The 24,958-nt window shown below is 40.7% G+C and overlaps 1 protein-coding gene across 2 annotated transcripts in view; it reads left to right on the forward strand.

Annotated features, from left to right (window-relative positions):
* znf462 (zinc finger protein 462) overlaps positions 1–22,018 on the forward strand; it is a 55,977-nt gene extending 33,959 nt beyond the window's left edge. Inside the window, exons 5-13 of one of the 2 annotated variants that reach the window (XM_071515703.1) lie at positions 942–1,372; positions 2,310–2,428; positions 4,639–4,833; positions 7,602–7,857; positions 8,034–8,173; positions 9,090–9,313; positions 16,399–16,693; positions 18,420–18,555; positions 19,005–22,018. In XM_071515703.1, coding sequence (XP_071371804.1) covers positions 942–1,372; positions 2,310–2,428; positions 4,639–4,833; positions 7,602–7,857; positions 8,034–8,173; positions 9,090–9,313; positions 16,399–16,693; positions 18,420–18,555; positions 19,005–19,224 — 2,016 coding nt within the window. In that variant the 3' untranslated portion in view covers positions 19,225–22,018. The remainder of the gene's footprint in view (positions 1–941; positions 1,373–2,309; positions 2,429–4,638; positions 4,834–7,601; positions 7,858–8,033; positions 8,174–9,089; positions 9,314–16,398; positions 16,694–18,419; positions 18,556–19,004) is intronic. The other variant, XM_071515704.1, reaches the window with a different exon arrangement.
* Positions 22,019–24,958: the final 2,940 nt, after the last annotated feature.

The following is a 24,958-nucleotide window of genomic DNA, read 5'->3' on the forward strand; positions in this document are numbered from 1 at the left end:
CCACACTGCATCTGTTTTAGCTGAGTGTAGTGGAGTGTCAAAAATTCAGCCCACTATTTTTCTTTTTGCAATATACCTCATTGATTTCATTGTACCAATGTAATATTTAGTTTCATTGTGAGCTACTGATGAGGAAAAACAAATCAGAAATGTCTTTAAGTTGCTAAAAACAGCTTTGTTTTTCAGTTGCTCCTATTTCACAGTGTCAAATTTTACTTCACTGCTTACTAGCCAACTAGTTAAAATGGAAAGAGGTTAAACTTAGAACTGTCTTGATGACTAGCTATCTTGATGTTTGTTATAACCCAGTCAAATAAAACTAAGCAATCAATTATTTTGTTTTATCTCATATCGTTGTTGGTAGATGTGTGCATTTTAGTAGGCATCTCTTCTATTGATTGGAATAGATAGATTTGTGTCCTCTCCTTTATTTTATTTTTGATTAAGCATACTCATCAGCTAGTAATCAGACCTTTCTGTAGTTACTGGTGAGCCTGCCTGTTTTTATTCATTCATTTTATTAATCAGTCAGAATAAGAGCTGATGGTTTAGCATTAGATAGGGCTTGGTGCTGTATTAATATGATAGACTTTTTTATGGAGTATTTTATGGCATGGCATGGTTTTATGGTATTTCTACCGTATTGTTTAGTTTTATAGTGGAGGCAGACTAGAAAGAGAGAGAGAGAGACTGAGTGATGACATGCGACAAAGGTCCGAGGCCAGATTACACAGCTACATGGTATGTGCCAACTGAGCCACCACAACGCCCCCTAGAGTAGAGCTTTTAAGCCGAGGGATGGAACAGAGGAGACATTTACTTTTTCTTTCTACATTCATTGCAATATACTGTAGCTGGACCACATGCTCTAGGCTGTGGACTACATCGGCAGGCGCAGGTAGGTTACTGAATATCTGAAACACCTCCTCTTTGTTTTGCAGCAGGAAGTCAGTGAAGTCCCCCTGACCCTCCCTTCAGAGAGCATAACTAATGGTGAGCTGGACGGGAACGAAGCAGCTGCTGCTGAAGCCGATGGCCTGGAGACCAGTGCTGCTACAACCATGGGCCCGCCATTGGTCTCCACAGGCCCTGGTGGTGTTGCTGTTGCCATGGAGACGATGGAAGCGCAAGCGGACGGCGGAGGAGGAAGGGCAGCGGCCCTTGTGGCCGCGGCGAGGGCGGTGGTTTCAGGGGGCCAGCTGAAGCAGCGGTTAGCAGCGGGGGGTCACCCGTGCGCCCAGTGTGACCGAGTCTTCATGTCCATGCAAGGCCTGAGGTCCCATGAGAGGAGCCACTCAGCTATGGCCCTGTTCAGCAGAGAGGACAAATACAGCTGCCAGTACTGCCAGTTCGTCTCACCCTTCAGACATAAGTGAGTAGAGAGGAAAGGGGGTCTATGATTGACAGTTTTAACACTGCTTCTACTGTAGTGTCCTCTGTATGCAGCATAACACTTTGTTACATGGTCATTTTGTGGGCTCCTTTCCCCCACATATGTAACAGACTATGTGCAATGTGTAGCCCTGGTAGGACTTGATGTTAAAATCTCAACCTTACATTTCTTACCAAATCAGCTGGATGTTAAACCCCTTTTGTACAGAGCAAATTTTTCATATTCTGTTTACCCTTATATCAAAATTCCTTTGAATCTTCAGTCTTTATAAAGATTTCCTGCCCCCTGGGAGACAGGCAGAATAAGACAAACATTATAGCAAGACAGACATTTTGGTAGTGTGATTTGTTTTATCCATCGCAGAGAGAGAGAGAGAGAGAGAGGGGGGCGGGAGAAAGAGAGAGAGAGACCTCATCTCCTCTCAGCTCCCGGGTGTAATCCCTCTGTACTGTATGTGCCCTGACCCAGAAAGAAGCCGCATTCCCATGCCACCTAGGAGGCTGGCATTAAAAACACCGCCACCGTCCCCACAGGCACTCACACACTCATTCCCACCAGGGGATTGTGGGTAGATGAGTTCACCCCACGGTTCCCTGTTCTGTAGTCATTGGAAATGTGCTGCTGTTGTTTGTGAGGTAAACAGAATCAAGCGCTTAGATGCTGCTGAAAATCCTGCTGTTGAAATCATCAAAGTGGTTGTTGTGGAACATTAGTAGAGCTCTCTCTCGCTGTCTCTCTCTCTCTGTCTCTCTCTCCTCTGTACTCTATTCTTGTCACTGTCTCTTTCACTTTGTTTTCTCTCTTTATCTGCTATCCTTTTGTCCTCATTTCATCTATCTTTCTTCTTTTATCCTCTTATCTCCTATCTTCCTCCCTTTCACTCCTTCTGTTTTTGTGTATTTTCTCTCATCCCCAGTCTGGACAGACATGTGCAGTCTCACCATGGGCACCACAAGCCCTTCAAGTGCAAGTTCTGCCCCTTTAAATCTGCCTACTTGAGTCGCCTGAAGAGCCACCTGCATAAGGCACATGCAGGTAAACAAACTTGAGCGTGCGCACACAAACACACGCACACACACACACACACACACACATATTAAATCACTTCTTACAGCTCTCTCCATGACTAACAAGGCAGTCCCGGGCCAGAATAGCAGCCCTGTTTATCATCTTCCACATAATGATGCCGTGCTTGATTTAGCTTATCCAGCACAATTCAACCAGTGGAAGAGCAGTAGATTCACCACTCACCGAGCGTACAAATTAAGCACATCCAAAGGAATCACATGTTCTTTTCTCATAACAAATAGCCATGATGAATGTGTTTTACAAGGTGACCTGTTGACCTGTTGACCTTAGTAGTGTTTTTTTTAAGATTGTACTATCATATTTCCAGATACCAAATAGGCCATAATATTTTTATTTCAAAGGATATTGTTTAAGGAATATGATCATATTTTTTCAGCCTGCTACAAAGTTGAATGCATGTGCTTGTTTGATGTGATTCCTTGCCTCAGATGGTTTCTGTTTCTGAAGGAACCAGATGGCAGAGATTGATCCACAGACAGACACAGAGACATACAAGCAAATGCAAAAAAAAGCTCCACCAGAGCAATAGATACAATATGAGAGACAGAGTAAATCTTTACAAATGATAATACAGAAGAGCCCATTTTCAAAAAGCAGTTATGAATACTCTCATCTTTCTGATTGGAGAGAACAAGAAATAGCAGTCAGATTTAACAATTGCTGCGGATAATCGACACAAACCAAAATCAATTTGGAGTTGTGATTACCTTTTGGAAAGTGGGGCTTGATGTTTTTGTAGGCATGCAGTTTTATTCTTTGTCAAAACATCATGTTCCCTCTGTTGGGCACTGAGTCTCACCACTGTGTCTCAGCCTTTGTGTGTTTGATTGTAGCCTGAGTAATAGGCTGAGGACGGTGTGTATGCTATGGAATTCATATACCCCATGTCATGTGAATGCTGCTTTTCTCGATTAGGTGTTGAAGTCATTCAAGGGTAGAGCAATAGAAAATGATTGTCAGTGTCTCTCTTTTCAGACTACTTGCTGAATGTTTGTAGCTGGACTGTTCAGGTGGCTATCAGGGCAATCAATTTGCCCTTGAATGGGCCCCCTGACTGGTCATTATCAAAAAGTGTCAGAAACAGAAAGCTGTAGAAAGACAGATTGTTCATGTTTTGCAGCCTGAGCCACAACTGGCTCTCCTATTCAATAATTTGGATTGGTGCACCAACATCAAGGGTTATTCTTATTCCAAACAACCTTTTCTTGCCAGTAGTGGTTCAATCAGGAAACCATCTTTTTTGTAAGACAGTAATACAATCATATTTGGTGGTAATGGCTCTGCTCTTCAGGGTGCTCCCTGCATTAGGTTAAGCAAACATGCTCAAGAGTAGCGGGAAGCAAAATTCCATAAACCCCCCATGGGTGCATACAAAACTGAACCGAAGCGTTTGCCAGCACCGCACAGTGGCAGCAGCATGAGCAGTCAGCAGCATAAATGAATGTAGAAGCAGGTCAACATAAATCAATCGCCATATTAATGTGTTGAATTGTAATTTCTGAGAGGCAGGGATCAGCTGCAATACTGTCTTTCCAACATGGCTCACGTGTCCTGTCTGAGTTTTCCTGATATTCCGCTTATTATTTAAGTTGGTCTCTACATCTGTGTTTGCATTGTAGGCCTTTTTTCCTTAGTACACTAAAATCATAGTAGTATCCATAGTGGCAGTAATATCTCTGGCATACTGTAGATTTTTATTGGATAAATACAAAGTTATTATCCACTTCCTAACTCATTTCAAGTTCTAAATCCCCCATGAGGAAAGTGTTGGAAGGCTGTAGATTGGTCGTCTTCATTTGTTTGTTCATTCGTTCGTTCACAAGTTCATGTGCCATGTGTGATATCTCAGACACCGCTAATTGGATTTTGGTGAAACCTGGGGAAATGATGCATCTCACCACTCATTCTGTTTTCACTTCAAAATTACACTGATTGGCCCAAGGGGAGCACTACAATTACAAGTCAAAACAAGGTGACATATTTGGTACAGATTGGCTTCATTTGTGGGGAGCGACATGTTTCCCGTTTCTTTGTATAGTGTGTGTCTGCTATCATTTATAGGTCTCTACCTATCCTCATCAAGATAATCCCTTTGAGCATTTGATAGAGTAGTCAAAATAGGTGACTATGATTCCCGACTTTGCCTCTTCCTTCAGGTGAGCACACATACAAGTGCTTGTCGTGCCCCTTCTCCTCTATGACCATCAGCCAGCTGAAAGAGCACTCTCTGAGAGACCACGGCGAGGCCCTGACCCTCCCCAAACTCCGAGCCGCAACCCAGGCTGCTCATGCCTCCCTCAAGCCCTCCAGGCTGGCCAGTGACACAGAGCAGACTCCCTTGGCCCCGGATGGTAAGAGATCTTGCATAATGTAATTTTAATAGACCATCTTTGAAATGGAGTTTTATCCAAGGGCTGTCTTAGTGTACCAATCTCATCCTAGACATAAGATCATATGATGGGCTTGTCAGGCCAGATTTGTCGCAGCTTGATTGAATGTTAAAGCAAAATCCATCTTAATACAGATTTCCATATGCCTTGAATGGCTCTTTGAGTGGTTCAATCTGTGATGTCATCAAGCAAGACTTTTTAGAGCTGCTTCACTGACAGGCTAAATTTGGGAGGCTGACTTTGGACTCATAAGATTTTCTGGTGGGCTTTTACACCCAAATTGGTTTTTATTTCATACTAGTGATGTTTCTGAAACAGAAATTGGATCTGTATCCCTGGAAAATCACCTGTTAGCGTCAGTGTCAACAAAGACTGTGTCCTGTTCACTTACATCCAGCTTTGGGAGCGGGTTGTTCATGTGCACAGACTGAATGAATTGCCCAAGACTGCGGGTGTTAACAGAAGGAAATTCTGTCTCAGGGCGGATAAATGCTCATGCGTTACTCCTACAGGTAGATATAACATGATTGGAACAAAGTAATTTCTTTTAATATGTGCACCTCTGCCAGTGGTATGCAGCATTCCCACAGGTGTTTAAAGCAGAGGTTCTCAACGTGGGGTCCGGGGACCACCAGGGGTCCTTTAAAATTGATGAATTGTTAAACTTATTATTTAAGTTAACACAATTAGATGTATTTAGTGTAGATTTAATTAATGTAGAAGACTATTTTTGATCATAGTTATCTCTCTTCCTACAATACAGATAGTCATGGAATTCTGGACAAAATCATATCCAACAATAAAAAAATATTCTCAGTTTTGTGTCTGAGAGACAAAATCTCATCAAATGGGGGTCCGTGGCTCTAAATGTGGACTAAATTAGGGGTCCTTGATATGAAAAAGGTTGAGAATCACTGGTTTAAAGTATCTATTAAAAGTATACATTTTTCTGGACACACTCCAAGCTGTTCAATCCAAGGTTTGACAACTAAAGCCTTCTTTTATGTCCACTATGCCACCACAGCGAACTGTATATTTGTTGATTAGGTAACTTTGTTGGCAGTCAAGCAGGCGACTTCACTATTAGTTTTGGTGTAGCAGTTAACTCCTTTAGGTGTGGTGCCATGCTTTTAGCCTCAGTGGCTGTGCTGCTGCTCCAGATTCCAGAAAGTTCTTGGCAGTAGCTGTCACCTTGCTGCTGGAGCTGTGGAATCTTCCCTGGAGGTGAAGCAGGGCAGCATTCCTCAATGCACCAACCACCACTGTCAGCCGTGCCCTACCAAGACAAATGAAGCATTGAGAAAGAGCAGAGCAGACATATTGAATGTCTCTCTATCGTGCCAAACTAGCTACCTTGAGTTGAAAGTCTGAAGCTCCGGGGATTCGGATATTTGCAGTTGAAGAAAGAGTTTGTCATACTTCTGATTTTTTTTTTTTGGGTTGTGAAATGCGTTATGAGAAGATTATTACTTGCTTGCTTCTTATTAGCAGCAGTTGTTTACTTGGATTCCTTGAAAGATGGTTGAAATTCAGTTGCACTTATTTGTGCTCTGAGAAAAATCCAGTCCTCACTGTTTTTTACGCATCTTTCCTGGGCCCCTTAAAAAATATTTTAAAAGGAGGCTTTGTTCTTCAACTTCTAATAATAGTATTCCACCTCTCATTTCTGTGCCTTAATATTACACCTGGACAGTTTTGGCCCTTCATCCATTCAGGAAGACACATCACCACCATTCTACAGAATTTCGCCTCCATCTGCCATCTCATCTTCATACATCTCTACTGTACAGAGAAGATATTACAAGCATGAATCAACTGTGGCATTGTTTAATTCATATGAATTCTCCTGCCTCCACTGCAAAAGTGAGGAATTGGATCACAAGCATTTTAAAAAGTCAAAGAAAAGTCTTTTTTTTTTCCTCCTCGCCTCCTCTGTGCTGAATGAGGCATTTTTCACATGGATAGATATTCTATTAGTGTCACTGTGGTTTATTTATTGATGTGGTGGAGGCTCAAAGTAGGACGAGAAGATGAGCTTGCTCACTGATATTATAGACTGTTGAGAAAGAGGGAATGAGAGAGAGAAAGAGCTAGAGGAGGAATGATGACAGTTACAGTTACACTTTTTTTTCTGTGAGGAGGGAGGGGACATATGATGTGATCACAACAAAATTCCCAATAGTCCAATGGTAGAGTCTCCTTGAGACATGGTTCAACTGATTTTTTTCTTTTTGATGTCATATTCAGACAGCTTGCATAAATCAAATAAACAGATGAATAGATTTGGAGAAGATGCATAATGTAGGTTAAACTCCAGCCTGCTTTGTGTAGAAATTTCATCAGCTTGACTACTACACTATGCATTGGAAAGACTTCAGTCTTGGATGTACAGTAGCTCCTGTGGGTTGAAATCCCACGGCCAAATCCTCAAAATTCTGAAAACTACACAGCTGCAATTACTGTCCAAAGATATTATTTTAATTTCTATGGATTGTGAGTTCTAGGTAAAATGGTTATTTCCTTTCCATGTAAGAAACTAATTCTGAAAGAGGAATATGGTCATTTTAACTAGCATATTGTGCTATCCTAACAGTATTCCTTGACTCATGTCAAGTTATGTATTTGCTGGTCATAACTAATAGACTACAGCACAATAGCCTCTCCTTGTCCACATGAATCGATACAGCATGTTCTAATAGCTCTCTCTCTCTTTCACTGCCCTCTCACAGACCCAGCATACCTGGAGCCAGCGGATGTTCGTCAGCAGCTTAGCCATTACCAGCTGGCCTCGCGTAGTCAGATGTCTTCCGGCTCAACACCTGGCGGCTCAACAGTTGCTGACAGTCGGCCAGACGGCGTCCTCACTTGTGAGTTCTGCGAGTTCAGCTCCGGCTATATGCAGAGCCTCCGCCGGCACTACAGGGACCGCCATGGTGGCAAGAAGCTTTTCAAGTGCAAAGACTGTTCCTTTTTCACCTGCTACAAGTAAGGAGGGATTTCACTTTGACTGTGAAAAATAGTGATCGCAATGGCAACAGTTGAAATTCAGGGAAATGTATTGTACTCATGCATCCCAAGGAGTGCTCACCCATGCAAAGTACACTGGAGAAATTGTTTTGGCAGGGCAATGATCCTTACTTCTCTCTATGAAACTATTGCAGGAACACCTTCACCATGCATGTGGAGGCAGGGCACAACATCAGCGCCCCTGACGAGGGCCCTAAAGACCTGCGCTGCCCTCTCTGTCTCTACCACACCAAACACAAGAGCAATATGATCGACCACATTGTCCTGCATAGAGGTAATGCCACACATCATGCAAAATAGAACCAAGGCCATAGAACACAAGGGAACTTTACAATTAAATACTGTTGGGTGAAAACCTTGTAACTCCAATTTTGGTGATTTTCATGTTTTAACTTGAATTGAATGATAACATGCTCCTCTATGGGTTCAGAAAATTCTACAAACTTTGAGTTTATGAAACCTTTTCAAAACCAATTAGATCATCTAAAAAATGCATGGCCGTTGAGATTTAAAACAAGGTTGTTTTTCTTAGTTCCTGAAAAGTTGACATTTTGGAGATGAGGTTTTCACCCAACAACAGTGATATGCATCTTGTATTTCATCATAATAGTTGTTAAATGACACAGAGTATATGCAGGTTAGGGTTAGGCCATTAGTTATTTAGATAATTAATAGGCATCCCAAATATAAGATGGTTCATGATGATATTTATGCTGATTCTTACCAGTTTGAAGGATTATACTTAAAATGTCAAGCCAGCACAGAGGAATGGAACTGTTCTAATAAGTCAATAAAAGTAATTTGGGTTGTTTTGTTTTTTTATCATTTGGCTTTTCTCAATTTCCTAGAGAAAGTGTTTGGTCTGTCCCTGAGAAATTGAGAAACTGACAAAAACATCAAAGGGTAACGTGTTGGGGAGTCACTGTGAGTTTTTTGTTTGACGCAAGTCATCTGATATCACCTCTATTGTTTCACCCTTACATCTCCCCTTCCCATTCTGTGGTTCTGTCCTGCTTTTCCTCCCAATACATCCTCTTCTTCCTCATTCTCTCTTCTAACTCCCCCCACTCTGCCCTCTCTTCCTCCTCCCCCTTTCTTTCATCCTCTTTCTCTCCCCTCTCTCGTCCACCCTTTCCATCCTTTCTCTAACCACCTCCTCTACAACGCTCTCTCTCCTCTCCCTCTGTCAGAGGAGCGTGTGGTTCCTCTGGAGGTGAGCCGCTCCAAGCTATCACGGCATCTCCAGGGCCTGGTATTCCGGTGCCACAAATGCACCTTCACATGCTCCAGCGACCAGGCCCTACAGCTGCACCTCCAGAAGCATGCTGAGCTCAAGCCCTATCAGTGCCAGCTCTGCTATTACGACAGCAGCCGACGGAGCCAGCTAGAGGAGCATCTCCGCCTTGAGCACAAGGTCAGTTGGAGTCCAGATATGCACCAAAGAGTCTTTGCGCTGTAGTTACCCCTATAGTTCCATTTTCACCATGTACTTCTATCTGTTTACAGTATATAAACACATAATGTTTGCTAACAGAGTTTAAAGTGTCATATGGAACGGGCTTCCACAATATAATTTCCAAAATCCCATACAGAAAGAATATGACCCTGATTACAATGAACAGTGGCCTCATTCAGTGGATCAGAGACTTTCTGACTTATTGTGTAATGAAGAGTCATAATGAATGTGGTCTACTCACAAGAACAGGTTTTAACCACATGTGTACCTTATGACTATTTGCTGTAACCTGAGATGTTTTCAACTTACCCAAATGAATGTGATGTCAAACTGCTCAACTATGCTGATGATATGGCCCTTGTTGGTCTTCTGGGAGGTAATGAAGGAGGCCTTTGCCAACAAATATTACAAAACTGCTCTCAGACAAGGAAATTAAAAGTCAGGCTAGCCAAGTGTTAAGATCTCAAACATCATACAAAAGGGACCAAATGAAATGTGTAACTACATTCCTATAATCCTCAATACTCAGCCCATGGACTGGATAAAACACTTCCAAGAACTTATAACAACAACTCGGAGAATTATTAAGAGACAGAAGGTGTTTCTATTTAATCAGGCAACTGAAGAGTTTTGTCTTTGGCCAAGACATTATTCAAATGGTCCACCAAAGCCTAGTGGAAAGCATTTTATGGCAACTTCAATGCAAACAATAAAAGCAAGCCTCCAAAATGGTTAAAATGCAGTAAAATTGAGTGCAACTGCACTCTTAATGATTCTCTTGCTTATATTTTGTATGTGTGGTATATGCTTTTTAAAAACACAGCTTTTTGTGTCTGCCCCACCACACATCTCTGCTCTTTCCATCCCTTTTTCCATGCTAACTTCTATCACCTTTTAGTTTCCTTTTATGTGAATATTAACATGGAATCTCCTCCATTTCTGAGGCTGTTTTACTCACACACAAGGCTACAAATGACAATAGAACATTGCTACACACAGTTATAAAACCAAAATTACTTTTGGTTCAGTACACCCAGTACAATGCACCTTGACAGATAAGGAGATAGAAAAAAAATCAGTGAAATGTGAATGATACAGTGGAATAAGATCACTAGATGCATACATATCAGATAGCTAAAGCTTCTATCTATTCCAACCACATCCAGAAGAGAATAGGTTTCATCTCTCAGTCTCCCTTAATGGGGATAATGCATGAGATGCTGTGAGAGGGCACATGATATTTTTGGAGGTTGAAGTATACATTAAACTTAAAAGGGCGCCCAGTTATCCCCACTGCTTTTTAAGGGACAAGAAAGTTACTCTTCCCTGTTTGCACACCGTTTGTACTTATCGCCAGTTGCATTGATCATTATTTATGACTGGATCCCTCGACATTTTGATGGGCAGCACTAACTTTTTTATGCTGTAGTGGTAGGTAGTGTAGGTTTCTGATGGTACAAATGCATACAGTTGCATACAAATTGAGAATGCCGCAAAATATTTTATTATAAAGTTAACCCAAAAAGAAGTAAATAATGGAAAGAGAGGAGAAAGAGAAAAATGGACAAAAGAAACTATTTATACTGAACAAAAATATAAACGCAACACTTTTGTTTTTGCTCCCATTTTTCATGAGTTGAAATAAAAGATCTCAGACTTTTTCTATGCACAAAAAAGGCTTATTTCTCTCAAATTTTGTTCACAAATTTGTTTAAATCTGTGTTAGTGAGCACTTCTCCTTTGCCAAGATAATCCATCCACCTGACAGGTGTGGCATATCAAGATGCTGATTAAACAGCAAGATTATTGCACAGATGTGCCTTGGGCTGGTCACAATAAAAGGCCACTCTAAAATGTGCAGTTTTATCTAGTAAAAACAAAAGTGTTGTGTTTATATTTTTGTTCAGTGAATTTAGAAATAAAATCAGAATATACTGTCTACATAACAACCGATAAGCGGAAGAGTAGTACTGCTAGCTCCATTTAGGCTTGCTCCACAGAAAAGAAATAACACAATAGTAATCTACAAATTTAACAATACAACAATCCAAAGAGGAGGAAGGAGAAAAACTAGGAATAAATATACTTGCAAGCAGCCATTAGTGCAGTCCAAGCCCATGGGTTAAACAACAGCAACATTATAGAGCATGGTCAAATGTCATCTGACACATTTTGGAACCCCTTTGCAAATATGTATGTAAGTTTTATTACTGTAGCATTAAATGTTTCGCTGTCATTTTTATTAGTGTGTCCTGGCCAAATGCTTACGTGTATCAACATTTTCTGGAATATGATGTAGGCAGCTGAAATATGTGTGTAAAATTTTGTGGCGATTGAGTCAGCTCTGTAGGAAAAATATAAGATAGGTCCTGTTGCAAGGTTGGCCTGATGGTGGTGCTATGATGCATGTCCACATGTGGTCTACACTTTAGGGTCCATCCCAAACCTGCATGTGAAGTTTGGTTACTCTAGCTTCAAGCGTTTAGGAATTATGCCTCACTTCCTGTTCCTGCATGTATTTGCCATGCATCAACTTTGTGCATCATGGCAGTTTGGATTTTCAAATTTGCTGTGTAATAACTAGTCTAGGAAGTCCATATATGCCATGTACATTTTGTACATGGCATATATGGACTTCCTAGACTACAGTTATTAATTAACGGAGATTAGAGCAACTTTGCAGGAGAAATTGTGAAAAATAGGTTTTGCATAAAATTCAAAATGGCAGAAAAACTATCATGGTTGATATGAAGACCATTATGTGCGACAGATCCTGCTTGTTAGGGGTCCTGCAGTGCTTGGACCCCTAACAAGAACTATATAAGGCACTTTTCTTAACAATATTGCAAATTTCTTAGACCAGCAAAGAAATGTTAAATACTACTATGGAATAATGAGAGCAACAACAAATATAGCTGTGTCTGAAAAGAAAATATAGAGTTTTCTAATCATACTTCCTCAGGCAGTTTTTTCCAAAGTTTAGGGGTCCTGATTTCAATATTTCAATACTTGATTGTCGTTTGTTGTTAATCTGGATTTGTAGAACTGAAACTGAAAGACTGAACAACTCTTTGGACTTCATTCCCATAATTCAGACCAGCAAAAGTTGCATCCAGTGAGCTAAATATAACAATCTTGGATTTACCATAATTAATTTGAAAAATGTTTTGAGACATCCAAAACTGTCTGCTAGACAATCTATATCAAAGTATAGAAAGTATCATGGTTAATTATATCACTGGATTTTACAAAAAAATACAGCGGTGTATCATCATCAGCATAGCATCAAGATATAACAAAACAACAAGATAGAAACAAAATATTACGTGTACAACTTATATGACAATGTGGGAGCATATAAATAGAGAGCAGAATGGGGACCAGGATAGAACCTTGAGGTACTCCACAAATGAAGTGCACTGAGGAAGATATAGATTCACCACCCAATCGAATGATGTAATCTGATTTATTATGTTGTCACTTTTCTTGGAAAAGAAAGTAGAAAACCTCACATTCTTCACTAGAATCCTCAGTAACTAGTTACTAATTAGCAGAGCATTAAGAACTTGCCTTGGCACTAAATAGTATTTTAGCATTATGGTAGCAATCTCTAGAAAGATTTCAAAAAGTATTTTTGATATCATATGATTAATATATTACATATGTATATCATATGCAAATATAAATAAAAATAGACATGCATGGGGAAAAAAGTAAAAACTACAGTTCTGTTTTTATTAAGCTGCACTTACTGTTAATAGGATGGGTATGCTCATTTATCCATGGAAAAGTTTTAAGTGTTAGTTTTAAGAGAAGCGACTATTTATTGTAGCCAATGAAATGTTATTGAAATTCTCCATTAGATTTTCTGATGGACATTATGTAATGCAATTTGGATATTTATTTCAAAATATTAAAAAAAATACTCAAAATGATTAAGTTAATCATACTAGATTGTGTGTAATATAAGAGATCCTGGTAGGACTAAAAACAAAGAATTTTAAAAACGGTACCAAGACAATCAGACAAATAAACACTTTTTTCTAGAGTAATTTAAATCCAAAAGTCCAAAGGTCTATAAAATATAATCTGTATAATTGAGTTTATGACTAGGTCCTGTTATAAGATTAAATTATTTAAAAATATTTGATCCAATGTACCATCACAGCAGGGTGGCGTGGTGAGTAGGGAGACGTCTGTCAACCAGAAGGCCCAGGTACAAGCCCCCAGTGACAGCAAGCATGCGCCCTGCTGAAGTGAACATAGCTCACCCAGCTCTCCCTATGGAGGGGAACAAGCAGAAAGAGAATTTTCCCTTTGGGGATTAATGGAGTTTTGTGAAAAAAGATATAAAATAAAAGCACTGAGCTTGATGAAATAGTGTTGATTCCATGTGTAGCTCTCTTCACAACAACACAGACACAGGTCGGCTCTTTGAAACGGGCGTTTATTGCTTGGGCACGTCTTGTTTCTCTGATGCATCCACGCCTTGGTCACGCCGTGAGAACTATATTTGTGAATGAACATAGTACAAAATACATCAACAAATTGTACAGTACATGGCATGAAAACAAATGAAAATACAAAATGACGCTTTGCGCGAACATGAAACAAAGGGCATTCTACAAGTACAACAAAATACCTTGTTGGCCGCTTGTCATGAAAAGAAGTTCTTGAGTCCTTGAAAATCTTTCTAAAGTCTCTTTAACCGTCTGCTTTGACTTCAGACGTCAATAATTATAACTTTGAATGCCATATAGCAGAGCCTAATGAGCGCTCAATCCGCTCACACTGGATTGTAAACAGTCCATCAATTAATTCTGCCGTAGTGGTGCTACAAACAGAACATTAGTTCTGGAAGAGAAACAAAATATAAACAATGGACTAATGCACTAGTGGCTACGACATTTTCAGTAGCCTATGTATGTTTATTTTATAACTGTTATATATCTCTCGGTATATTCCTGTACTGTATGGGATAAATCTGTTTAATCACATCAGATTTACATTTTAACTTTACATCAATAAATTATTTATTTATTGCATGAAATTATGGAATCAATTATCAGTTATGCATCATGAACATAGAGCATTTATGCAACAGCACTTACACCATGTCTAGGATGCAGCAAAGTGAGATGCAGGGGCACAGATGAAAAGGTTAGGTGGTTGCAGCTGTCCTCTCTGAGTAGGGTGTACTGGCTGACCTGGGGATAGGAATCATACAAAGAACCTGGAGACTTTGGAGGCTCTGATTAAGAAAGGGAGGAGAGCCGTAATTGCTTTGAATGTTAAGAAGGTACTGGGTGGAGGTACCTGGCATCTCTGGATCTGGGGTGGAGAGACCTGGAAACTCTGGAATTGGTCTGAGGGGGGGACTTGATATTTCTGGAAAGTTGGAGGAATCCGACAAGTGTGGATATAGGTCAGGGGAGGGACCTGGCATCTCTGGAATAGTGTGGAGAAGGGACCTGACATCTCTGGAAAATGGGTGGAGAAATGTGGGATCTCTGAATGAGTGTATATTTGAAGGCGGGGAGCCCTGACATCTCTGGGAGGAGAGTGGAGGAAAACAAGGCATTTCTTAGTGAGGGGTGAAAGAGAGCCATGATGTCTGTGAGGGATGAGAAAATGCCACTGACTGCTCTTGGAGAGGTCTCTAGTGGTCCTGGTTCGCAAGTCCTGGCATCTATAGAAGAGGAGGATGAATTCCAGTGTTCATTCAAGAGTTGGAAGTGGAGAAGACTTCTGTCAATGAGAAGACGATGCATGATCTTCTTGATCTTCAGAAGCCCTAATATTATTTTGGCAACCTAATGTTTTTTCTGGGTCTCTCAGCATATTAGCCAAGAGTTAAGCGCCCCTCTTCATTCATATGCTCATCATCATTTTGTGATATGAAGATGAACATCAAGAAACATGAAGACAGCAAAGTAGAGAATTTCAGGGGCTCTAAGCTAACTTTTTTAGGCTTTAAATCTTTAGCTCCACTGTATATGATATATTTAGTACCTCTCAGTTTATCTTAAGAGATCATTTTCATAGCACCCCGAGTTGTGGGTCTCAATTTGCACACCAAATTGCACACTTGCCATTGGAATCATGCAAATGTTTGCCTCAGTCTTGGAAAAATCTTAATGTCCACTGAAGATGTGAGAATCGGAAGAGCTGCAGTTGGAAGGAGGAATGAGAGAGCAAGGCTCCTCAAGGGTCGGAAGAGGAGCAGAGTAGTCGGGCATATTAGTGGTAGGAAGAGGGGTGGAAGGACAGACTGTCACTGGTGAGAAGACGACTGGAGGAGTAGGGATCTGAGTCCTCAGTGACTGTGGAAGGAGGGACTGGCTCAGTGAAAGTGAAATCAGTTGTGCGAAGACGGTTCTTGTAATGCGCTGATGGTCTCATCTCATGACTTAAACTCTTTCCTGACAGCCACAAGCTCTGTCATCATGTCTATCCTCTTCCATCTTCTTTGTGAAAAACACTTTTGTTTCTGAGAATTCTGTAGTTTACTCTTCACATAATTTTAAGTTAATTCTTCATCTGCTACAATACATATACCGGGTAAATGCCTCTTGCTTGAGAGACGGTTGAGACTTGATTTCTTTGTCCAACTCCAACTCTGGCAAATCAGAGGGAACCCATGATTGACAATATTAACAATAAGAACATTAGAATTTACATTGGGAGAGGATGAGTTAGGTCTTCAACTTCAAAAGATAGGGCACATAGAGGAGCCAGCTTTCTCAGAAGTCCCGATACTTTAAGCTAATATAAGCCTCAACCAAAAGATTTTAAGGCAGATTCTTTACTTCAGACCATAAAGATACTGTTGAACTTGTTTGCTTGTTTTTAGTATTCCTAAAAATGTAAATTGTCTAGAGCAAGGCATGGTTACACTGAGCATAGATCATAAAATCATAGCTAGGCATGTATCAAGAATCAAAATAGTCATCTTATTTTAATTTTGCTCATCAGTATATGATCTGCAAACAGAGGCTCTATGAACTATACCAAACTGAAAACTACCTCCTGTCTTTGATCAGGTTGTCCGAAACTTTGAGCTGATGGGCCGGGTCAACCTGGACCAGCTGGAGATGATGAAGGAACATGGCAGCAGCGCAGAGGAAGAAGAAGAGAGAGAAATGATTGAGATGGTTGTGGACAGAAGAGTAGCTATGGAGGAAGAGGATGAAGGAATGGACATGATGGAAAACGAAGTGGAGGAACAGAGAGAGATGGACGATGAAGACCTAGTGGAAGAATTCAAACAGGAAGAGGTGGAGGAGGAGGAGGAAGAGGAAGCAGAGGAGGTGGAGGCAGAGAAGCCTGCCCCACAAGGTAAATGCAGACGATCATCAATGAACCGCCATTCCTTTTGTTGAATACTAATGTCTGTGGCTTTTTTTCGGTGTGTTACATATTGTCCATACCTGGGGTGGGCAACATGGCGTTTGCTATGTACCAGGTGGTCGTAACGAGCCTGACAGTCAATCACAGGATGAGATTGAAATATTAAAGCATATAAGAATCCCTTCTCTACTTTTGCTCAGTGGCCCTCCTTTTTTTTCATGGGCTGGCCTCCATCATGGCCTATTGGCTATGAGTCATGAGGATGAGAGCAAAAAAGTGTTGAAGATTACGTAAACAAAGTAATGTCCATATCCAAAGGACAATTTGTGATCGAACTAGATAGGTAATGATACATTTCACAAGTTGTGAGCTAAAATAAACTTGAAACATATGGGGCTTGATTTGGGCAACTTTGTTTCTAAAGCTTTGACCGCCACCAGTGACTCTAATCAACATAATACACGGTACACCTGTTCTTCCCTGTCAATATCCCACTTCAAAACTTTTTAACAGATTTATTTGCTCACCACTGGGTGTAGAAAAATATATTTTTCAGTGTCAGAAACCTTGAATCAGACTGTCAAATCCTACGACAGGAAAATTATTCCTTCAAAATAATAACTTAGATTTAAACAGTCTTAGAGATGGTGATGTCAGAGTACGACTGAAGTCTCTTGGGGACTAGTGAAAAACAAACGTATGATATTTCACACCTGCCCAGTCAAGACCAACAGAAAGCACTACTGGACACTGTTTGACTGCTGTATTAGCCTATTGCAGAACATATCTCATTATAACACGTAATGGTATTACACTGTGAATGGGTATCTGCTGAAGAACAATTTTTTGTGCTGTTCTCAGTATTTTATGTCAAAGAGAAATACATCTCCTATGTCTTTTTAAGCCAAATCATTTATTCATCAGTAAGAAACTATCATGCTTCCAAAATATTGTTTCCAAAACTGAATAACCAGCATTTGATCTTTAGAATATTTTGAAAACAATATCATACATTGTTGCATTCAGCAAATGAGCTGGAAGTGAACCAGGGGAAAATGCTGGCATTGCTATTTTGGATAAATTACATGTTTGTCTGTTTGTTTTTTAGATACAAATACCTAGTATATACATTATCTCCCCAAATAGCCACAATTTATGCCTTATTATAATTCTTAACGGATTTCCTAATTTCATTCTTGTAGAAGTCACTGAACCTGCTCAACTGGTGTTGGATACTCATTAAAGGAAAAAGCAGATCTCATGCCAAAAAAGCTTGCCCACCCCAGGTTTACATAGCAGCCAACATTAATGGTTGTGATACATGAAGCATTTTACATTCTGATTCATCTATAATTACTGATATATATTAATGGCACTATATATTAATTGTAGATATTAATGCACTTTATATGTATAGTATTTTTTATTTTTCAAATTTGGTTTTACAAGGGTTTTACAGACAATAAATTAATAGTAAATAAAAGTCATGGTAAATGAAGATAAAGTAAAGGTAAATGACAGATATTGATTAATTACAGGGCTACAGGGAAATACAACAAGAATTAAATGCATAAAAAATCATATTCAATAACACCTGAGATGAGAAAGGACGAAATGTTATGAGACCAGCTGAGATCTGCTCTGCCAGTTTTCTGCCTATTCTGCATGTTTGAGATGAATCAATGAGACTAATCACTTGTACTCCATTTCCCAGAAGTCCTTGCATCTCCCAGCAGCAGCAGCAGCAGCGTTGGTTCGAGCGGTGTAGAGAAGCGTCTGCCCTGTGAGTTCTGTGGTCGCTGCTTCACCAACAGCACCGAGTGGGAGCGACATGTCCTTCGACACGGCATGTTAGTATTTATTTATTTGGGGTTTTTTTACCTGTTTCTATTCCTCTTTCTCTGCTTGTTCTACTCTCTCTCTCTTTGTACCTGAGCCTATGTACTTTCCTGTGTTCAGTCCGCTCCCCACACCCCACTCTGGCATGTTCCTACCTCATACTACGGCCCTCTTTACCTGTCTTTCTGGTCTTTGTCTCTGGACACAAAACAGACCTTTATGTGGGACTTTGTTTTTTACACAAATGCCCCAGTCTATGCATTCAAACTTCAGGGTTATGCATGGGGGAAAATGAATCTCGAGGTGGAAAAGTATGCTGAATATGCTGTAGCTCCAACGTAGTGTGCACATCTCTACATAGGTGGAATAGTTTCCTCTGTCTCTTCAGTCTTCCGCTTGCTCATATCTTGTTTTTCCCCACACTGAAAACACTCATCTTTGCCCTCTCCTCCTCTTGCAGGATGGTTAACAGCACTCGGATGGACACCAGCACCACCCCAGAGATGGAGGCCTCAGCTCTGCCTGCCGTAGGCTCATCTGTCTCGATGGACGCAGGACTGGAGCTGTCCAGCAACAGCACGGAGGGAGGGTACCCCACCGACCTGTCACAGAGAAGTCAAAACCTGTATGTGGAAGACAAAGAATTGCTTGAGACCAAAAAGGATCAACAGTTTGGTTGAAATGAATTGTGGCCTATCAGGATATTGTGCTAGAAAAACATAACATGTGGTAGGATCAACACTGAGTTGGATATTAAAGTAGGATGCTAAAGGAAATGGAAACTGAAAATGAAATGAAAAAAAAAGTGAATTCTCATGAGTTGGCGCATTATTAGATTTTATGTGTTACATATTAGAAGTATTAGGTTGTGCTGCATCCTACTTGTTTTTAAATGGCTGAGCTCTTTAAATGAGCGGTCCCCTAGGACAGATCTTAATATATTGGTAACCAATAGTGAACAGAACTCTTATTGCTGACATTCTGGTCAAATCTACAGTGAAAGGTCCCACCTAGATAAAACTACTAAGCTATTTATCAAGATTGTTGTCCAAACTGATTACTAAATTTAAGCATTTATTGTTTCAAGCACCTTTGACAACCCCCCTGCACGTCCAAATCAGGGCTACCTTTACCTAAAAGGAACCGATGAGGTATAAAAGCATTTACACCCCTGGCCCACTGTAGAGCTACCTTTTCTTGTTTCTTATTGAAAGTTGGGTGAGAGAGGTTTTTTTTTTTTTTTTTTTTGCATCTTAGCCTTGTGTTAACTGTGTAGAAGTATTCCTTGACGAATAGTTGCACCTTATCTATTCTAGTTAAATCGCAAATCATTTTCTTCTTCATTGATAGAAATAATGACAATTCCCCCCAATGATTATAGCAAATTGCTATATTATAGGTCCCTTGATATTATACTACGTATAAGCCTTCAGCCTTTGGCACCCTTAGCATTTCCACTGTACTACTTTGTTGTTGTCCAGTAATTTCATTGATGATGGAAATAAAGGGATTATTTTACATCTACCTTCTCCCATCAAGCAGTATGTTGTTTGTATTCCAGGTTACCAATATCACAGTTGACCTGTGCATTCAGCAGATCTACATAACATTACAGAGATATGTTTAATGTGTCATGCCTGTACCAATATGATGTTGGACTCATTGTTATATAGAAGTATAGAAGCAAGGGTTACCCTGGAACACAACTTCAGGTGCAGCGGTAGTAGGTGTGATATCTTCTCTCATCATCAACAGAGATTTATGAAAACCATTTGTTTCACATACATGTGTACTACTGGGGCTGTAATGTGAAGATGGAACATTTGAAGGTGTCTAAGTCAAGTTCCCCAACTTGAAATCCTATATTACCATTGTGTTGAGACAACTGTCAGAGCCTGCATTTGTGTGCTTCTTTTTAGACAAAGCTGTATTGTTGTTGTTGTTGTTATTGACAAAAAGGCAGAGATTGTATTTGTTGGAAGTTGCTGCTTGAATGCCCCAAAGCCTTATAAGAAATGAATAGCAATTAAGTCAACCTTCATGTCGAATTCCAATAAGACCAATAAGCAACATTTAACAGTCTGAAATGAGTGACTAATAACTCTTGAGCTATCAAATTTGTAAAGGAACACAATAAATATAATTGTGTCCTTGGTACCAAAATGTTTAGCAAGCTGGCTATGTTTGCTGTGATTGTCTTTCCTGAGCATTGAACCATTGATGGACATAGGAAATCGGGGTTGGAACCATAGAATTTTAGAACCAGATTTCCGAGTTCTATGGTGGAACCCTGGTGATCTACATGTTTGCAGCCGTGTATAGAAAACAAAACTACTCGTTAAGTGTTTGAACTGTGGTGTTTCAGAAAGGATACTTTAACCCTTTTCCTTTAGGTGTTGTTCTCATAAAAAAATACAAAAAAATAAATTAAAAGATGATAGATAACCCTTAGGGGCTTTTTGAGTCCCCAATCCAATGTTATTACGCTGTTGTACAATGTCTGGTTACAATAAAAAATATCTCCTTTTTGTACTGTTACGGGAATGAACAGATAGTAAGAGCAGTGTGGTTGTACAATAATTAAACACGTGAAGGCAAGCAATGCCGTTTTCCTGATTAATGGCCAGGGCTTTTATTGTGGGAACAAAAGGACAGAAACTTGGCAAGAAAGAGACCAAAAAAGGGTTCCTTTGGGAACTTCTACCTAACTTGTTTGGGGGTTGGCTACCATCTGGCTTACCAGTCAACCAACAAACTCACACTTAGTGTATATGGCTCACTTGAGTCTAATCCAAAGTCTTTAAGTCTAGTGAGCTCCAGCTAAGTTAAACTAGCTGCAGGTGTGTGGCCTCAGGTTGGACCTGCTGTAGTGCTCCCACTGAGCGACATGTGGGGATGTAGCAGCCCTCCACCACAACACCCCTCAGTCCTTTACAGTAAAAACAAAACATTGGGTGAGTAGGTGCTGAATCTCAAAGCCCTTTGTCTGTTTTACAGGACTAGCCCATTGCTTTTCGAAAGTAAAACCGTTAGAAAACTGTTATTGTGGAAATAAGCTTTGCAGGGGCAGCTTGGTCCCCAGCACTCAGAACCAGGGGATAAATTGGGACATTCCGGGTAATGAAGCTGTCCACCCAAAATTGGTTGTTCTGTGATTATTTTAATAGAAAATCACTATGAATTCCTCACTGTGTGCAGTCTCTCCAGACTGTAGTGCTCTCACCTCCCCATTTACCCCACGTTTAGCCCCTGCTGACAACACACTGGATACTGTATATATGTTTAGTTTGTTTCCATTGCGTTTCTCTTTTCTCTTCAGACTGTTCTCTCCATAGTTTGACACTAGGATCTCTCCTTCTTGCCTTTCTTCCCATATAAATCTGATTACCTGATGGTGGGTTGTGATGTTGCCTAGAATGATTGTTTACAATTTTATTCCATTTATCTCTGGATATTCTGTAAATATTGTAATTCATTGTCTTTTTTTAACTTGATAATAAAGTTATCAGATAACAATTACTTGTGTGTTTTTCTCCTCTCAGGAAACCCAGTAGTCAGTGTCTCCCTTACAGTATAATAATATGATCATAATGTGATTTTGGTTCGTTTGGTAACACGAAGATGTTGAAGGATAGGATCAAGCCATGTGATCGTTTAAATGCAGAATTGCCAGCACATACTGTAGCTCACCCTATGTAAAATAAATTACTTTTTAAATCCTCTGCAAACTTGATACACTTGATATCATGTGCGATATCACTTGTCCTCTAAATCAGTGAATCATGAATATCAGGACAGATGTCACGAGTATTAAAGCTTCCTGATAAGCAAGCTTCCTCAATAGCAAACTGAGAAAAAAAAAACATCATTAAAAGCATTTCAAGGACAGAGTGCGGTGATACTAAACTCTAGTCAAGAAAATTCCAGTACCAACTCAAGTGTTTTCTTTCTCCGATGTATAATCAGCTCACCTTGTGGGTGTTTATCCTTTTAATGACTCAATCATTATCAAACTGGTCAAGTGGTAAGTATTACTTGTGGCGTAATTTTTATTTGATCCAAATTTGAACCACCGTGTTCACACACCCTTCAGTCAGTCAGTTTGGGACAAAAGGAGAGGTTGGCATTAAACTATTGAGAAGCTGCTCCATCTTGGTCATAGATAAAAAAAAAGATGTGAGATACAATAATTGAGGTGGCAAGGAGCGGGGCCAACGCTCGGCTCCGTTTTTGTGTCTGCGGCCTCCTATCTATCCACAGGCCATGGAGAAAAAACACCTGTCCGGCTCATTTTAGTAGTAGTAGGATCATATGTTTTTTCATTGCAAGTCATAGTGTGCTTTTGGGAAACCCAGCCTTGAGAAGGTCTGTAGGAGACACAGACTTTCAGGCAAGAAATGGTCTTTGTATGTGATTTACTGGTGAAACTGGTCAAAGGAGGCAGTACTGTAATTGGCACATTAACCCCCCACCCCAACATCTGAGCCACATCTGCATAAATACTCGCACTACTGTAGTTCGGAGCACAAAGTTCATCTGATATCCTTAAATGTCTCTAGTAATCTGCAGATAATACTACTACTGGTGGATAATTACCACCGTTCATAAAGTGCTGTTTATGCTTATCTCTCCTAGCTTTTGTGTGATATGTTTCCCATCCTCAGTGACCTATAGGATTTCCTTTTGAATCAAGTCCCTCGGAGCCCTTGGAGTAACCAATAATAGTTCCCACAGCTTGTCCACAGGAAATAGCTGCAGGCTGAGGAGACATCCCAGTGGCCTTCACTCTGCGTTACACCCTTCCACCCTGTCTCTCTTTCTTCCCCTCTCACTCTCTCTCTCTCTCTCTCTCTCTCTCTGTCTGTCTGTACTCCACTCCACACCCTGCAACAGTTCTGCTGACCAAAACCACAAACCCAGAGAATGCCAGTGTGTGTTTGTGTATTCCTGTGTGAGTGTGTGTGTATGTGCATGAAATAACACAGCGCTCTACCACCCCAAATACTGCAAGTCGTTGCCATCACCGGGTTCACAGTGTTGCTACTAGCTCTAATCTTGGTCCAACCGCATGTTTCACTGTGGTTCCCCTTATTTTGTCAACAAGTCTCTACATCGCTCTAATATTAGCAGTGGGAGTAGTCTCTCTTGTGTCTTCGTATTCAAAGTCTCTCTCTGTCTCTCTCACACACACACACACACGTACTCTGCATTTCCTCTGCCGCCTATTTCGGAGGGGGGGCACTTCTTTATTTCACAGGTCTAACATCATCTTTTAAAAATATCTCCAAGTCACCGGGGATCAGACAGTAATCTCCGCGGCTCACCACTTCAGAGGGGGCCGACGGCAGACTGACGACCCCTGGAGACGGGAGCAAGAGGAGCAGCCACAGTGGGGAGAGGGGAAAGGAGGACACTGCCGCCGCCACTGCTGCTCCTGCTGCTGCCGCCGAGCGGAGCAACACAGGGAATGCCTGATGAGCGCGTTCAGGCCGAGGCAAGCGAAACGCCACTCCTGCTGTAATGATTGGAAGACGTGGACGGGGGGTGGGGGGCGTGGGGTGGACGGAGGGAGAGAAGAAGGGGTGCGAGCAGAGAAAGGGGGGTACCAGAGAGGGGGGGGCGAAGAACAGGGGAGATGCTGCTGGGAGGAGTGAGGGACAAACGGACATACTGTAGGAGGTGAGAAGGAGTGATAGGGCCCTGGGCAGAGGCCCCTTTGAGCTGCAGCAGCATATCATCTCTCACACTACAGTCCTCTGAAAGTCAGAGCGGGGCACGGCCGGCCTGCGAGACAGAAGTCACTAAAGCCTCTGAATACTGAGCGCCAGACGGACGATAGCCATCACATTGAAATTCCACCATGCTTGAAAGACCTGGGATTGTTGAGACTGATAATAAAAGGCATAGAAAGGTTATGGTTTATTTCAAATTCATGTGGTGAAAGATTTTATAGGATTTACGACCATTGAGAAGACCGTGGTAATTGTCAGCAGACTGAATACAGCTTTCTGCCTTGTACTAATTTAACTTGTGATATGATTCCACTTGTGATATGACTCCGTTCTGCATCATTTTCTTTTTCTTGCCTCTAACTTGGTTACACAAGTAGTTTTGTGGAGTTATTAGAGATCCCAACAATCTGAAGATGACATTGCATTTTACTTATCACAGATTCTTAAGAACTGGAACAAAAAAGGTTTTAAAATGTCTAATCCTGAACCATGTTTTGGTGCAACCTCCTGGTTTTCTTCAAAAATGCATCCTTGTCAGGGCATTTCTGGTTTGTGTCAATACTACATCACCTGTAGACTCTTTTCTAGACTCTTAATATTGGTGTTTGTTTTGTTTTGTTGTTGCAGGATGAATGTGTTTCTGTTATGAAAATGGAACAATCAGGATCAAGAGCATACTTTA

This window comes from Centroberyx affinis, unplaced genomic scaffold (assembly GCF_046629955.1).
Source record: "Centroberyx affinis isolate AG114_WGS23_722 - 3 ecotype Tasmania unplaced genomic scaffold, CSIRO-AGI_Caff_v1 ptg000366l_1, whole genome shotgun sequence".
Taxonomy (NCBI): domain Eukaryota; kingdom Metazoa; phylum Chordata; class Actinopteri; order Beryciformes; family Berycidae; genus Centroberyx; species Centroberyx affinis.